Source organism: Uranotaenia lowii, chromosome 2, assembly GCF_029784155.1.
Source record: "Uranotaenia lowii strain MFRU-FL chromosome 2, ASM2978415v1, whole genome shotgun sequence".
NCBI lineage: Eukaryota > Metazoa > Arthropoda > Insecta > Diptera > Culicidae > Uranotaenia > Uranotaenia lowii.
The window spans coordinates 353,500,681-353,517,253 of record NC_073692.1 but is presented as its reverse complement, the minus strand read 5'-3'; the positions used below and the strand labels follow the sequence as shown (position 1 = coordinate 353,517,253).

Below are 16,573 nucleotides of genomic sequence, written 5' to 3'. Positions count from 1 at the left end.
TTAGCTTCAAGCTTCTAGAATCTAGTTTCTGGTTTCTTGCTTCTAGCTTGTAGCCACAAGCTTCTAGCTACAAGTTTCTAGCTTGAAACTTCTACCTAGTTTTAATTTAGCTTCTAGCTTCTTGCTTCTAGCTTCCAGCATATAGCTTCTGGCTTGAATCTTCAAACTTCTAACTTCAAGCTTTCAGCTTCAGGCTTCAGGTTTAATTTTTCAAGCTTTTTGCTTCGAGTTTTGAGCTTTAAGTCATAAGTTTCAAGCTAAAAGCATCTTATTTTAAACTTCAAGTTTCTAGCGTCAACATTATAGCTTCAAACTTGAAGCTTCCAGCTTTATGCTTCTAGTATCTAGCTTCTAGCTTCAAGCTTCAAGCTTCTATTTTCAAGCTTCAGGCTTCAAATCTCATGCTTCGAGTTTTAAGCTCATGTTTATAGATTCAAACTCCAAGCTTCTAAATTTTAGCCTCAAGCTTCTATAATCTAGCTTCTAGCTTCAAGCTTTCAGCTTTAAGCGGTAAGCTCACAGTTTCAAGCTTCTAGGTGAAAGATTCAAGTTTCTGGATTCTAGCTTCCAGCTTCATGCTTCAAGCTTCTATCTGCTAGCCACAAGCTTCTAGGTTGAAACTTCTATTTAGCTTTAAGCTAGCTTCTTCCTTCTAGCTTACAGCATATAGGCTTTATATCCGACTTCTATGTGTAAGATTCAAGCTGCTAGCTTCAAGCTTCAAGTTTCAAGCTTCAAGTTTTTAGCTTCAGGCTTCATACTTCTAGCTTAATACTTCTAGCTTCAATCTACCAGCTTCGAGCTTCTTGCTTCTAACTACTAGCTTGAGGTTTCTTGCATCAAGCATCTAGCTTCAAAACTTCTGGCTTCAAACTTCAAGCTTTAAGGTTTAAGTTTCAAGCTTCAAGATTTAACCTTCATGCTGCAAGCTTCTAGCTTCTAATTCTTTTAAAGCTCCAAGCATTTAGCGCCGAGTTCCTAGCTTCTAGCTTCTGGATTCAAACTTCTTACATCAATTTACTAGTTTCAGGCTAGTAAATGCAAGCTTCTAGCTTCAAGCTTTTAGTTTCAAGCACCTAGCTCCATATTTTTAGTTTCAAGCTTCTAGCATCGAGCTTCTAGCTTCAACCTACTAGCTTCCGGCTTGTAGCTTCTAGCTATAAGCGTTTAGCTTCTATCTTAATGGTTTTCCGGGGTTCGCACTCAAAGCTTTTAGTTTGTAGATTCAAGCTTCAAGCTTTAAGCTACAAGTTTCAAGCTTCTAGCTTCTAGCGTCTAACTTCTGACTCTTTTTGAGCTTCAAGCTTCTAGCTTCTAGCATATAATTCTTTTAAAACTTCAAGTATCTAGCGTCGAGTTTCTAGCTTAAAGCTTCTAGATTCAAACTTCTTACTTCAATGTACTGGTTCCAAGCTACTAAGTGCAAGCTTCTAGCATCAAGCTTCTTGCTTCAAATTACTATCTTCAAGCTTCTACCTTCAAGCTTTTAGCTTATATCCTTATGATTCTCCAAGGTTTGAGCTTAAATCTTCTAGTTTCAAACTTTAAACTCCAAGCTTGTAGTTTCCAGTTTCCAGATTCTCATATTTCTCCCTAATCTTTTACCTCACTTCCAACGCATTATAGATAACTTTTTCACACTTTCTCCACCAACGAACTATGTATCTTATCGAGTGCAAACTGAAACAAAACCTCACCCCTTGTGAGAGGGCACAAAATCCCATAAACTTTATCTCCGGGTGGTTGGCACAATACCACACCGAATAAACGTACCTACCATCAACTAGGAACGTATAAACCAGCTTCAAGCGAATGAACCTGGAAGAAAACTGACATGTAACATGATTCCAATTCACGTACCTATCCATTCTCCCTAGCGAGCGCCAAGCTTTACAGGGCTTGACTTCTATTGCTTTACGTTATTGTGTGCTACAACACACCATTATCGTCGGCTGTCGTCGTTTTCGTTGTCTGTCGTCCATTCAGATCCAGCTGCTGCTTCTGCCGCTGGAGGGCAAGGATCACCTCGACCAACGAACGGAACGGGGGATTAGATAAGCAAAAGAGAAGGAGAAAGTTCCTCTAGGAAGTGGGTCCGCTGGCCTAGAAATCGGTTCTCAGGAATGGGACAGCTGCACACAGTTTGGGGGAAAAAGGAAGTTAAGAGACAATAACTACACAGGAAATGAGTTAATTTTTTTTCGCATAATTAAAATGAATGTTCTGAGGAAAAAAATATCTAGTGAAAAAAGGCCTGCGAAATGTTGATTTCTATGATATTATCAACGTGAAGCTAAAAATATGACTATAAAAAAACTGCAACCGAAAAAATATATATTTAATTATCAACAAATTCTAAATAAATACATATTGGAAACACTGTCCAAAACAGTCCGGAACATGCCCGAGACGATGTCCACCACAACACACAAATCAGATTTATCAACAATCGAGCAAATTGTATTCCAAGTCATTGGGAAGGAGGGACAGTTTGGTTAGCCCAAGAAGAAGCATCCGCTTCTTGGAAGGTTTTGGTATTTATATGGGTGCAGGACATGGCTCGAGCCAACTTCCGGAAACGGACACGCAATACGTGACCGGGGTGAACTATTGTGTTTACCTTTCACAAATTGTATGTGTAGGAGACACACCTGTCCGCCTAACAACAATCGAATCGAGTGTGTGCGGATCCGGAGTTTGGCTGACCTGAATACCACTGGTGGAGGGAAAGAAGTTTGGCACGTCCTAAAGACGTTAATTCTAGGCTTTCTCGGACTTTCTTTCTTCCGAAGGGTACACTCTCAATAAACGAAGAATTAGCCCCGGGGTGGCAATATCCTGGTGAATCGTGTGAAAGGCACACGCCACACGTTGATTAGACTAGATTAGTTAGTGTGTTTGACACTAAGCCAAAAAAGGTGTTTTTTTCATGGGTGGTTTGGTCCGTTTTAAGAAGAAGATCGATGATAAGGGTTGTTTATGAACACCTATAAATTTTCCCATCTGGACAATGGAGAAACCATTTGATAAATTTGTAATCTTTTCCTTGATAAAGGTTTGACTGAGCTGAAATAGAATTTTAATTACAGAGAAATGTATGTTCGTAAGCTTCCTTAAGCCTACAGACCTCAAAAAGTGATTTCTCTATTTTTGAATTATGAAAAACTCTTATGTTTGTAAGTTTAAACTTCAGTAAAAAAAAAACCTATCCGTTTTTCTTCTCTTCCAGGTGGCCAAACTTCTTCAGAAGGGTGTCACTCCAGATGCCACCAACATGGACGGACTGACGGCACTTCATCAGTGCTGTATCGATGACAACGCCGAGATGCTGAATCTGCTGCTAGATTACGGAGCCAACGTGAATGCCCAGGATAGTGAACGATGGACTCCGCTACATGCGGCAGCCACCTGTGGCCATTTGAATCTGGTCAAAATTTTGATCGGCCGAGGGGCCAATCTACTGTCGGTCAATGCGGACGGCAATATGCCCTACGACATCTGCGACGACGAGGAAGCCCTGGACTACATCGAAGCCGAGATGTCAAAGCGGGGCGTCACGCAGGAGCTGATCGATGAGACGCGGGCGGCAACCGAGACGCAGATGCTGCTGGATCTGCAGGACATTGCCGTCCAAGGGGCAGACATGGAAGTACCTGACAGCCAGGGGGCGACACCGGTTAGTTGACAGTATAATTTATGGTAATTTCAACAATATTTATGGTCGATTTTACTATTTTCTTTCCAGCTACACATAGCGTCCGCCAACGGCTACACTCGAGTGGTTGAGTTCCTATTAGAGCAGCATGTATCGACGGATGCGGTTGACCACGACCTTTGGACACCGGTACATGCTGCTGCCTGTTGGGGTCATGTGAGTCCAACTTTTTCACAACTCGATTCAACCTCTAGTGTGCTAATTATTCAACTTTTTAAAATCTTTTCCAGCTGGAAGTATTAGAGATGCTAGCGCAAAGTGGCGCCGATTTGAATGCCAAAAATAAGAATGACGAAACGCCTTCCGGTAACACACTTTTATTATTTTAACTGAGTGATCTTATGAACTATACTGTTGATTTTCATTACAGATATTTGCGAAGATCCGGAGATTCGGGAACGGATAGAACAGCTCAAAACGGAGCAGGAAAGTAAACGGCTGGCCGAGGCGCAGCGGAAACGGGTGCGGCGGTCCCAGAGCAACAACACCAGGTATGTTCAATGGAAGTTTGTTGTTTCCTCAAAAGTGTTCCACTTGATCGTCTCCGCAGTTTACTATCGTTTGCTTTGTTTTAAAACCTTTTTAAAAGTGATTTGGATCCAATTTTGTGTACCTACAATATTCTCGAAACAATTCGATTTTTGTGGATTCCACACAATGTGGAATATAATGGCTCAAATCAGATGACATAGACCGAAATGATCATGTATAAAAAAAGATTATGTATACAATTGAGAAAAAAAATTGTACTTTGCATCGTATTAGTTATATCATTTCGAGTCTCTGGAGCCACTCGCAGAAAGTTCAGTGGGACATCGAACGTACATGTTTGTGGTTGTTTTTTTAAAAAACCATTGTGAGCTTTGGTAGGAGCTAACATTTTAAGGATTTGTTCGAAATGAAAAGCCATATATTTTCTTATAGAATTTCCATTAAGCCACAGAAGCAATTCACTAAAAAACCTGTAACTAGTGAAACTATAAAAACAAAACTCCACGCCCTAATGTCTGCTATAATTTGTTTAAAGGAAAAACAATCTGTTCTAGTTCTAGTGGTCTCAAAAAGTCTTCCTTAAAGATAAAGTACGACTTAGAATTGGTGATTTCTAGATTAGGAATTATGTATGTAGATAAAGTGATAGAATCCAATGATAATATGAAAAAACAAATGTACAATACAATAAAATATAAATATCAAAATTGTTTTTACGACACTAGAAAACTTATTAATTGAAATTCATTCAATTGGAACTACTTTTCACAGAAAACACAATGCTGTCGAAATTTTGCATTTTGGATTTCGATTTTTCGGATTTTTTTTCCACTCCGTGGGGGTTTATTAATCACTTAATAGCTTAAAATTGAAAAAAAAGTCGGTCCGCCTAACTAACACAGGTGTAACTTGCAATTCCCTGGAATGAATTTCACCAAATAACTTTTGTTGAGGTATTTACAGCGTTGAAATAGAATTTGCTGACCATATACGCTAACGGCCATAAGTTCGGAATCACCCCCTCTAAAACAAGAAAATTTGTTTGATCATATCTCAGTCATCTTATGATACCTATATTGCATTTCTTTTGATCTCATTGTAAAGTCGATGATCAAAACCTTTGTCGTATGTTTTTGGCAAAATGTATATGTTAACTGAATGTGACTTAAACTTGAATTAAAATTGGAAAATTTCCAAAAAAAATATATTTCAAAAAATTTATATTTTAACCCGCACTTTATATTTCAACCCGATCAGATCAGGGTTGGTTGGACCGAATTTAAAAATTCGAGTTGCATTAGAATCTTTTTTCATAAGTGTTTTTTTTTTAATTTTGTGCTAAAAATTTGAATATGTAGTGCTTTAATCAGACAAAAAAGCTACTTTAGCTATCGATCAAAAGTTTGGACTCACCCCTCAGTTTGGTGTATCGGCAAAAAGTTTGGGGTCATGCGAAACATGCAATTTAATTTCGTGCGTATCTCTATCATTAAACAACGTATCGCTAATCTGATAAGTTATCTTTAATGCTTATGAGTTTTTTTCGCTTTTTGGATATTTATTGAAAATGTTTTTTATCGGACTAACTTCTTTAAAACTCTATCTACAGTTTGATCTTTTTTTGATAACGTTCATCAAATAGTTGCAGACTTGTTTCGACCATAACTTTATTATCTTACGAGTTATTGCAGACCGGTTTGGCTCCATGTTTGATGGATCAACATATCTCGATCCTTTTTAGAAGTGAAAAAGACTTGAGCCTTTAAATATTAAATTGCCTTTGAGGTCGTTCAGATATCACGTGGACAGAAAAATGAGATTTTTGCTCCTTTCTCCCCCGAATCTGTCCACCTGGACAGATTCGATTTTTATTGCCTACATCTAATACTATGTAGTAGTGTGTCATGGTTTATTTTTCATTGCAAGCTCCGATTATTACAGAATGCATCTCAACTTGAGATTCTCAAAAGCCCATATTTTTTTCTGAATTAAGATCGAAACTGTCTAGATAATTCAAATTAAAAAGATGATTTTTTTAATTAATTTCTTATTTTGGATCGTTTTTGAAAAAAAGAGCTTTGATTGTATGTGCCTGGACGTATCTAGAATGATCGATTTTTAATTACTGATATAAAACGATATGTTATAATTCAAACTATATTTGGTAATTTTTAAGATATTTATAGTTTTAATTTACATACTTTTACGTTTGATAAAGAAAAAAAATATTAATGAATATATGGAAAATGGCTTAACACATCAAGTTAAAAATGTGTTGTCTCGAAATGAGTTTTTTTTTTCAATTAATCATTTATTTTTCTTTCCAAGGCTTATTTTACGTCTTTCATTACTTTTATGCACTTATACTTATTTGGCTCGAAGGCCTTCATACATTTTGAGCCGTTATCACAATTAAACAATTTTAATAATGATCAATAGTTTTCATAAAAAAAACAAAAATCAAAATTTAAAACTTTCAAAATTAAGTAAATTAAGCTAGATATGGTTACAATAAAGTTGTTCTGAGACAAAAATATGATTAAAATTATATAAATAAATTTCAATAATGTGGATTTCATGGAAAATAAAAAATTACATTAAAAATGTGAAACTTAGATTATTGGTTGTAACTTGATATCAGTTATCAAATTCTATACAAAGCACGAAAAACTTGTGTTTTTCACCTGCTATGATTAGTACTTTTGCTCCAAAGCTGTAAGGGGCTCGCGTTACCTGCGTATGTATGTGAGTGCAGTTATTCACGCATTGTTTGTTTTCTATGCAAAAAGTGAAATGTATTTTCATCCATTCTATCATCACTTTTAAATATTACTCACAATGGTATTTTTTGCAGAATATTCGGTGATGCAGACGGTACTTTTTAACACATTATAAGCTAATTTACGATTTTTCATGTTCAGAATTTTCGTTTCATCGAATACTTGATAAGTGCCAATAGTCGGTATTCGGCTGTTCGCACTATTCGGTACATCTCTATTGATATCTTTTCAATTTTCGAAAAATACTAAAAATACTACTTCTGAAACTAGAGGTGATGGATAAAAGCTGAAATCGAGTTCAGAAATTGCCTATGTTTTAATTTTTCCCTCAAGTTGAACATATTCGGAAGACATTTTTCTAATTTTGAATAACAAGGCTGGATTTCAGGATTCTCACCAAGTATACTGCCGATACTGTTTTAGCTCACCTACACAATAATATTTAAAATTTTGAGTAGAAAATCCAGCTAAATAATTTAGGTTAAAAAATCCACTCTGAATCTGAAAGTTTGGTTTGGAAATTGATTATGATTTTTACTGATATATTGAAAACTATTAACTTTCAGAAATTAACTCTTTATGCAATATGTTCAATATGATTCAGTTCCAACAAAATAAAAATCTAGTACTAGAGCTTGAAATTCAAGAAAAAACAAATAAACGTGAAGTTCCGAAAGCTTTATACCTACGGATATGATTTTCGTGATCTTATTTTAGAATTGAATTTATATTTTTGAAAATTGAAGAATTTGAACAAGAATTAATTATAATTCAATAGTTTCGAACAACGATTCAGCAAAATACTTCAGCAAAGTAATGAAATTAAATATTCAGTTTTCAATTCATAGCAATTATTAACAAACACTTCTCTTAAATATATTTTTTTTTGGAATCGTTGCAGAATGAAAATAATTAAAATTTTGGTGAGGGTCTTACCCTGATATAAATATTCATAGTAAAAATATTGTGGATAACTTGAAGATTTTTTTTTCATTTTCTTCTACGAAAATGTGTGTTTAATTTTCGTTTGTGAAATGGCATGTATATCGGAAAATTCATAGAAGAATTCTTAAAGTTATAATTTGTAAACTGTCAAATGTAAAAATTACGAAAATTATCCTTTTATCAACACTTTTTCGCAGTGAACATCTTAGATTCACTGAACCCCCCTTCATGTACCACTCTGTTTCTCAAAATAAACGATTTCCCGCCAGATATTTACGATTTTCTTATTGACTGATTTTGGAAAATTTGAAAAATCACCAAAAGAGCCAACTCTAGGACCGCCCCTGCACTTTCTTCTCCCAAATTATAATAAAAGCAAACAGTTGAGTCGCCGTGGCTATTACAGCTCCCTCTTCTACTAAAAAAGATTAATAAAATGATACACTAGGCAAAATGAAACTTTATTAGTAATAAACAAATCTTTGATTCAAAATTTTCCGTTGGACAATTTCTAAATATCTATATCTAAATATTCTAAATAATGACAGTGTCTCATTGATTCAAAACTAATACATTTTTCAAAAACCAATTCTTTTTCTAACTTTATTTTTCGAATTTTTAGTACAATAGTGTAATAAAGATATTCAAATAATTTAAAGATGTTTCAATCGAGTTGAATAGTTTTAAAATAGTTCGGAGTATTCATATGTCAAGAACTTAATTAAAAGATATAATAAACCATAATAAGAGGAACGAAAAACTCCAATAAAAGACTAGAAACGTCGAATACTTGTGTCTATCATCTTATATCTCATCGGGGCTTCGTCGATTTCTTCAATCGTGAATCTCTGGAGCCACCCGCATGCAAACCGATGCGATAGCCATTCTTTAAAACAAAACCCTTAACTTTCTTCATTCAAACACATTTGACCCATTCCAAGCACCCTCAACTGGAGAACCGATTTTCATTTTTCATTATCCAAGAATAAATTGCACAGCGTTAGAGAGGTTATTTCTTGAGTGCCATTTTCCATTAAAAGATTTTCAGTTATCTTTTATTAGAATTGAGTATGTTATCGTTGAAATATAATTTTTTTTATGAAATAAAATTGATTTTTGCAATTATTCTATATTTATAACATAACTTTGTAAAAAATCGAGCTTTGTTAAAAAAAACTATTGATTGCAAATTGATGATAGAAAACCCATCTTTTAAGCATGGTATAAGATAAATAATAGTCACTGCAAGTTTACGCTCTAGAATCGTTGACAAAGGCATCTATTTTTAAGTGTTGTGACGTCACGAAAATTCTACTGTTTTTCAATTTATGATTTACTGAAATTTCATATATTGTCGAAAATTGGAGGTCTCTTCAAACTTTTTGAGTGGAATTTAACGCAATTTTTAGATTGAAAATCGGTCACGAAAGTTTATTTACTTTTTTTCGAAAACGTTCAAGACCTTTTACTTCAACACTGTCACTATTATAGTATTTCTTCAACACAAGTTAAACATAACAATGCACTTCAATAAACGAATTCTATTATCAAGTTTTTTAAGAAACAAATTTTTGTTTTGCATTAACTTGGTTGTTTCTAAACATTTAAAAAAACATATAAAATCGCGCATTAAAACACTTGATTCGAGAATAAACAAACTATCAAACAAATGAAATCCTCATCGACTTAGTGAAAGAATATTTGTGAATCATAGAGCAGGTAGTTATCTGTGATTGTCATTTATTTTTCCTTTCCTTTGCAATTAAGGATTAAAAAGATTCAGAAACACATTTCAACGCTTTTACGAATAAATATTTCCTAGTATTATTTTTTTCTAAACAATATTCACATGATCGCACAAAAAAACTTCGAATAAAATTGATGTGAGCAGTGTTGCAAACCTTATCTGCTTATATGGGCTTTTGAGTTTTAATTCTCCTTATTTTTTGGGAATAAATAGATCGATTTCATCACCAAATCACATTATTTATTAAATTTTTAAACAATTTCAGTAAATTAAGCATTAATTTTAAGGTTATACTTTGATTTATTTCATGTAGCTGACCATAAAATTTCGTAACGTCACAACGCTTTGCAAAACCCTGCTTTAAAAAAATGGTGCGTTGTGACGTCACGAAACTGAATCGCTCTAAAATAAATTTAAATCAAAATTTGAGAAAATCAAAAACAGCGATTTGTTGGTTGTAATGAATCGATACTTTCCTGAAATTTTCATAAAATTTGTTCGAATAGAAGAGCAGAAAAATGCGGTGTTGTAAAAAAAACTCAAAAGTGAAGAAAGAGGCGCATTGTGGCGTCACGATTCTTTTTGCTTATATTTTGTTAACTATTTATTCTATGAAAATACTTTTGATTTAAAATTGTAGAGAATTTATTTTGACCATAGATGGTACAATTTTTTTCAATGTGCGATAAGACCTGTAAAACTTACATACAATATATTTATGTACCCAAAAATGTTTTTTTCAATTTCACGCTGGAACGAGTCAAATGCGTTTTTCAACTGAGAGAAAAAAAAGTTCATCTCATTCAACTTTTTATTTACCTTCATTATTCATTTTCATAGTCAAAATAACAAACTTGCACCGAATACAACGTATTAAGATTGTGTGATTTTATTCTTCCAATAAATTTTGAACATTATGGATCCAAGGCAAATAAAATTGTTAATTATCAAAATAGAATTTCACTAGAAGATAATTAATTTAATTTTTGAATCGCTATCTAGAACCATCTTATCGTACAGTAAAATTTGTGTTAATGCTTGCTTGGGTAACCGTAATTTTTTTCAAATTCTTCTAGAAAATTGAATCTTTAAGATTCAAATTTTAAACGAACGACAATAATAAGGTGTACAGTAAACGATTTGAACATTCTCCTAGAAAGCAGCAGGTCTTTTTCTGGTTCCGTTCCCAGAACACCGCTTCCCCTCATGAATCGAACGCACAAAAACACTCTGTTGAAGCTGAAGAAGTTTTAATCAAAACATTTTTCTCATCCCGCAGGGCACAATCGGTTCGGCGGACTTCGCTGCGGGACAAAGGACTCACCACCAAGAAGGACGCCGTCGAGGAAGCTCGGTTTCGATTACAAGCTCAAGAGGTGAGTACCATCAGTATCAGTAAGAAACTTTGCGATCCGGGAGCCTGGCAGCTTCCGTTTACTACGACGAAAAAGGCAAAAGCGTGGGAAAACTCTTCCCATCAGCTTCAAGGGGCTTCAAGGGCTTTCAGCGTCTCTAGGAAAAGTATAGTTGAAAGAATTTGGCTTCGGAAACTTTCCCCAACAGAATCGGTTGAAAATTTGGATACAATTTCCTAATTGGACCATAATTAAGCTCGGTAACTGGTGCAGCTTGGTCTGATTCCAACTAAAGTTGGCCATCGGGAAATTTTAATTAAAATTTGTCGATTGGAAGTATTGCTCTCAAATTAAAATACAATTCAAAAACTCCAGCATCCAACAATGTTCACTCGGAATCATCAAGATGTCAGCTCTCGGAAACATCTCAAAGTTACTCTTCATCACCCCCGAGGAGCAGTCGAACTCACACATTGAATTATTAAAATTTGTGCAAAAGTTGATCTCGTCGGAAGCTGTTATCTGTCGATTCCGAGCTGGGAGAAGCGACACACTCGTCCAACCTAAATTTGGGGGTGGATGGGAAAAATGTTTTTCCCATCTCGGTCACTTGTCGAGAGAAAGTTTATGAAGCTACCTTTCTCCCTGCAACAAACCGAACAGAAGGGTTACCATTTGGGAGGACCGCCCATCCCAAACACTCGAAAAGAGCTTGACTTTTATCGATTCCGAGCGAAAAGTGAAAGGATACAATATGAAGTCAAATCAAGGATCGGTTCATCTAGCAGAGAACAATCTGGAATCGACAATATATAATTGGAATGATTATGAAAAGTCGTGTAAATAAACAACTGTAGCCAAGAAAGATGCTTTGTGTGTGTTGTACTTCTAACAATAACAGACATAGAGTATGGTTGGGTAAAAGTGCGACCTGAGTGCTATCCTATTTTTAGAAAAACAAAATTCGTCCAAAAATTTTTCCAAAAACCAAAAAATAGTATTTGATTTTTTAGACTTTTATCTCTCCTCCAAAAAATTACGAAGAAAATCGAATGAAGAACTTGATGGCAGAAGTGAAAATGCCTCCCTGCTGTCGAAATGTTCTTTTACCCCATCAGCCTAAATAGCCTCATGTTGTGCTGATGGCCGAATTCCACATTTCTGCTTATGGTCAAGAGAAAATTATTTTGAATAAATCTTTGCTTTCAGTAGCAGCTTCTGTATTCGCTTCTGATACAAATCCTATACATGAATTTGGAGTTCTTCACTAATTGTCCATATTCAACGGATTTACGAAATCCAATTCTCATTTGAGAAATGTTCCGCATGAGCAAGCGATTGTAAAAACAAAAACAAGCGCAGATGTTTCAAATGCATTTTCAGATTTACTTGGGTGAACCCTGTATATCATTCGTACTTTGCCCTTTCAAATTCCTGTGATTCACAGTTTATTTTACAAAACAGAGGCACATAAATGGAATTCTTTCTTCGGCATTTTTAAGTGATTGAAGACAACTAAATAAACACATTACAATTTTAATTGGAAACAAAAATTTTCGAAATACAAATTTAGCTTAAAATAACAACAATACCAAAAATACACAATAAATAGGGAAAAGGATTTCTAACACCATTTTCTTACTCATGATTACCACACTTACTCAAAAAACAATAAATTTGATAGGTAAATTAAATCAAAATTTTCAAAACAACACACAATGAAAGTTTTAAATCGATTCATAATCATCAATTCATAAATCAAATGATATTAATTGTTTTTTTTATTATTATTCTTCTTAATTTACAATTTTTTTCTTCCTTTTTTATACTAAAGTGTTGATTGAAAAATTCTGCTGTAGTATTTTGAATTAGAACAAAAATATTCAATCGCAATGTGAATTTTCAATAAGGAAAAAAACCGTTTTGAACTTTATTTTTAATCATTAGTCGATGGTTGATTTAATTTCTTAAAAATAAGAATATAATATTTCAAGAGTGTGCTCGAAGTGAAAGATACAACCTTCTTTAATAACATTAAATTCTTCCAGGTGTCAAAATAAAAGGCTTATAAAGTTCACTTTTGAAGCTGAAAAATAAAAGCTGAATAAAAGGCTTATAAAGTTCACTTCAACATAATAACTTCATGTTATACTGCCAAGGAAATTGTGAAAAATGAGGAATCGAAATTTACATTTAAAAATTTGTTTTAATTGGTGAACGTCTAATGTTGTTCTAAAATGAAATGTTTCAAGCTTACGGAGATTTAAACTTAAATTCCGCCAAATTTCTGACTTGCTTGTAAACAATTATTTTTAAACAACTTTTAAGATCAAGATATTAATTTCCTTTGGAAAAAAATTCCATGGATGGGGGGCAGAATTCGATAATTCAACTTTCATTCAACAACTTAAGTATTTTTCAACTTTTTTTTTTTATTAGAAGCAAGATAAGACACTCAAACTTAATCAAAACTTTAAATTTAAAACTTCGACCAAGATAATAAATTCAATGCTATCTTACCCTAAGAACTCTTTTGAAGGAATTCAAAATCAGAAACCATATAAATAAAAAAAATCAAAATTGAAATGCAAAAATGAAATCATTTTCTTGATAATGAACAAAACCACAATCAGCAAATTATTCTTGCACTTACAATTTTAATGTGGTTCAAACAGACCAGATTTCAAAACTCAAACTTCATGAAAAAACAATATAGTGAGAATCGAACTCACTGCCACATCTCGCCTTGCCAGTCCCGTATCTTACCCAGTACACCATCTCAGTCGGTTAGCAAACGAAAGTTTATTGTCATAGTGTCATAGTCCTTAGTCCATAGTTTTCTATTTCCGGCCAGTTCACACGCACAGCTCATCTTGGCTGCTGATTTTTTTGCCGTCGGTTGGAAACAAAGAATGTTTTGTTTCTAATGCCAATTTACATACACACACAACTCTCGGTAAATCATTCGACATTATGCTGACTGATTGTTTCCACCCTGTCATGTCTTGTGATAGGATATGGGGTATATTTTATTTGCTTTCTTTCTGATATTTGCAATGCGTTTGCGCAGAGAGGACAATGCCAATTATTAGAAAGCTTGTTAATGCCGATCCGGCATAGAATCTTATACCGATATTTTCATCTACGGGGATTTTCATTTTTGGAGTAGCATGTGATTTATGGGGGTACAGTTGTTAGTTTCCAGATGTGAGAAAGATGGGAAGAACCAGAAAAAAGATAAGTACAAATTTCTCTTACTTGAATTCACTCTAATCTCTATTATACCTAATTATTTCGTGGTCTGATTACAAGTTCTCTGGAGCTCTATACGGATTAGGTAGATGGTGTATCGGAATTTTCAACGACACAAAGCTAATAGACATAGGAAGATTGTATTTTAGATTCGTGTGTTAAAGGGTTTGATAGAAATGGATGTAATAACATCGCGCACTTTGATGTGTATAAGGTTCCGGTCAAGCGGCGGGTTGCGGGTCTATCAAGCTGTCAGGAAGGGTTTAGGAACATCTAGAGATACTCGAATAACATTGTGGGTGGTGGGTGATTCGTTTTGGCACTAATGATGCGCTATTCGGCTAATATGTACTGTACCAGGGATTGACAACTTTTTATTCAAAAACCAAAAATCTCAATTATCATTGAAATAACAAAACCATATTAGCAGACTGTTCGAGTTCGAATATTATAGTAATAGTGTCGAATATTAAAGAGTTATTGAAAGTTTGGATCGGAGCATTAAATTAAAATCTGTAACTTAATCAAATTCTTATATTCTAGATTTATTCTAGTTCTAAATTTAAGATTTTATCGGCGTTTTATTTTTAATTTTCTTATGAATCAAAATTGCAAATTTCAATTCTTTTTAAGATCTTGATTTAAAATACAACTTGTTAGATGATCTTTAAAAACCTTATCAGATCCCAAACTGAAACATCATAATTAATTAAAAGTGAAATCAAAATGTTAAAGTCATTGCACATATTTACATATTGCTCTACATTCAATTTCATTAATTCCTTTTACTCTACGATTAAACTAAATACACTTATTGTGAGCTTTCCGATTATCACGTCATTGTGTTTGTTCCTTTTTAAAATATTCAAATTTCATTTCTAAAATACTTCTTTTACATTAATAATCAAGTCCGAAATCGTATTGTTTAGTATTTATTTCAGATTATTGGTATTTATCGGATAAATATATATTGTTTTCATTAAATAATTTTAAACAATTAATTTTTAGGTTGATATAGTTTAATTTTGGAGAATAATATAAGCGAAAATCTGTCAAAATCATTGCCAAAATTAAAGCAATGCATGCAAATATTGTTTTGTTTTAAATTCTCTTAATTTCATAATCAATATCATTTCCTTGTTGTTTTCAGCTTCTATATCATTTCACAAGTAAATTGCAAATTAGTCAAATAATCATCTTACTGCTAAATAATTTGCATTAAAATTTCATTCTAAATTTGTTACCTGATATCATCGAGAAGGAGTTTTCAATAGTTTAAACAGATTATTTAATCTTTAATAATGTAATTGTTAATACGATTTTATTTCAGATAATGGTTTTTTATCCCAACCATTTCTGTTGAATTAAATGTATTTATCCGTTTTTTTACCCACAACAACTAGGTATTTGAACACTTCGATTGTTATAAACCAACATCGATTATTACGGTTTTGTTTTGATTATCTCAGACCACCGATTATATTTACAACAGCATTATATGGCAAATTTATCATCCCGTTTACAAATCTTTTTTTCAGTAATATTTTAGCAATCGACATATATTTATTTTTGATTTCAGTATCAGTGTGAATTAGAAAAATTAAATTGACATTAATAAAAACTCTTATTTTTATAGCTCAAAGAGTGCAAAAGGACAATTGAACACTGAACCCTCGGATCCCAACTGCAGCATATACATAAATTTTAATACATATATTAAATTTGTAAGTTTATGTTAAAGAATTCATTTTCAGGTGATGAAACGATTTTAATCTTTTCTTAGAGACTTTCAGGGTAATATAATTTTTTTGTTTTGTTTAAACACACGTTGAGTGCGGCGGCTTACGTTCAACCCTGCTGAAGCATAATGGGCAAATGGTTAGCAGAATCAAATTAGTTTTTTTTTCTTTTTAATAATATGATAGTTTATTTCAGCTGTTCAACAGAAAAGCGATGTATGTACCCCAAATCGTATCAATCGTTTTTATGTTATCTAAATAAATGTTATCATAGTGAATCTTTCAACAAAAATTTTGGAAATGTATTTCAGATTCGCCGTTTAGCTTTTTGGCATTACCTTTATAAATACATTTTTTTTTTTAATTTAATCCATCTTTATTCAAAGTAATATATTGCCTTGGAAGGACGAAGTTATTTCAACATGTAGCTATAGGATATAACTTATACTTTATCATAAGCTTCCGCTTATTTGGTTTCATTCAACAATGTATTAATTATTAATTATTTTTCAGCTGAAGAGTTCTACTTTTTTAATTTTTATTTCACT

General features: G+C 33.3%; 1 protein-coding gene across 1 annotated transcript in view; it reads left to right on the top strand.

Annotated features, from left to right (window-relative positions):
• The window catches only part of LOC129743071 (protein phosphatase 1 regulatory subunit 12B-like), a 186,006-nt gene that overhangs the window by 84,809 nt on the left and 84,624 nt on the right, over positions 1–16,573 (top strand). Inside the window, exons 4-8 of the mRNA XM_055735014.1 lie at positions 3,230–3,676; positions 3,746–3,871; positions 3,946–4,021; positions 4,086–4,206; positions 10,959–11,055. Of these exons, the coding sequence (XP_055590989.1) occupies positions 3,230–3,676; positions 3,746–3,871; positions 3,946–4,021; positions 4,086–4,206; positions 10,959–11,055 (867 nt within the window). The remainder of the gene's footprint in view (positions 1–3,229; positions 3,677–3,745; positions 3,872–3,945; positions 4,022–4,085; positions 4,207–10,958; positions 11,056–16,573) is intronic.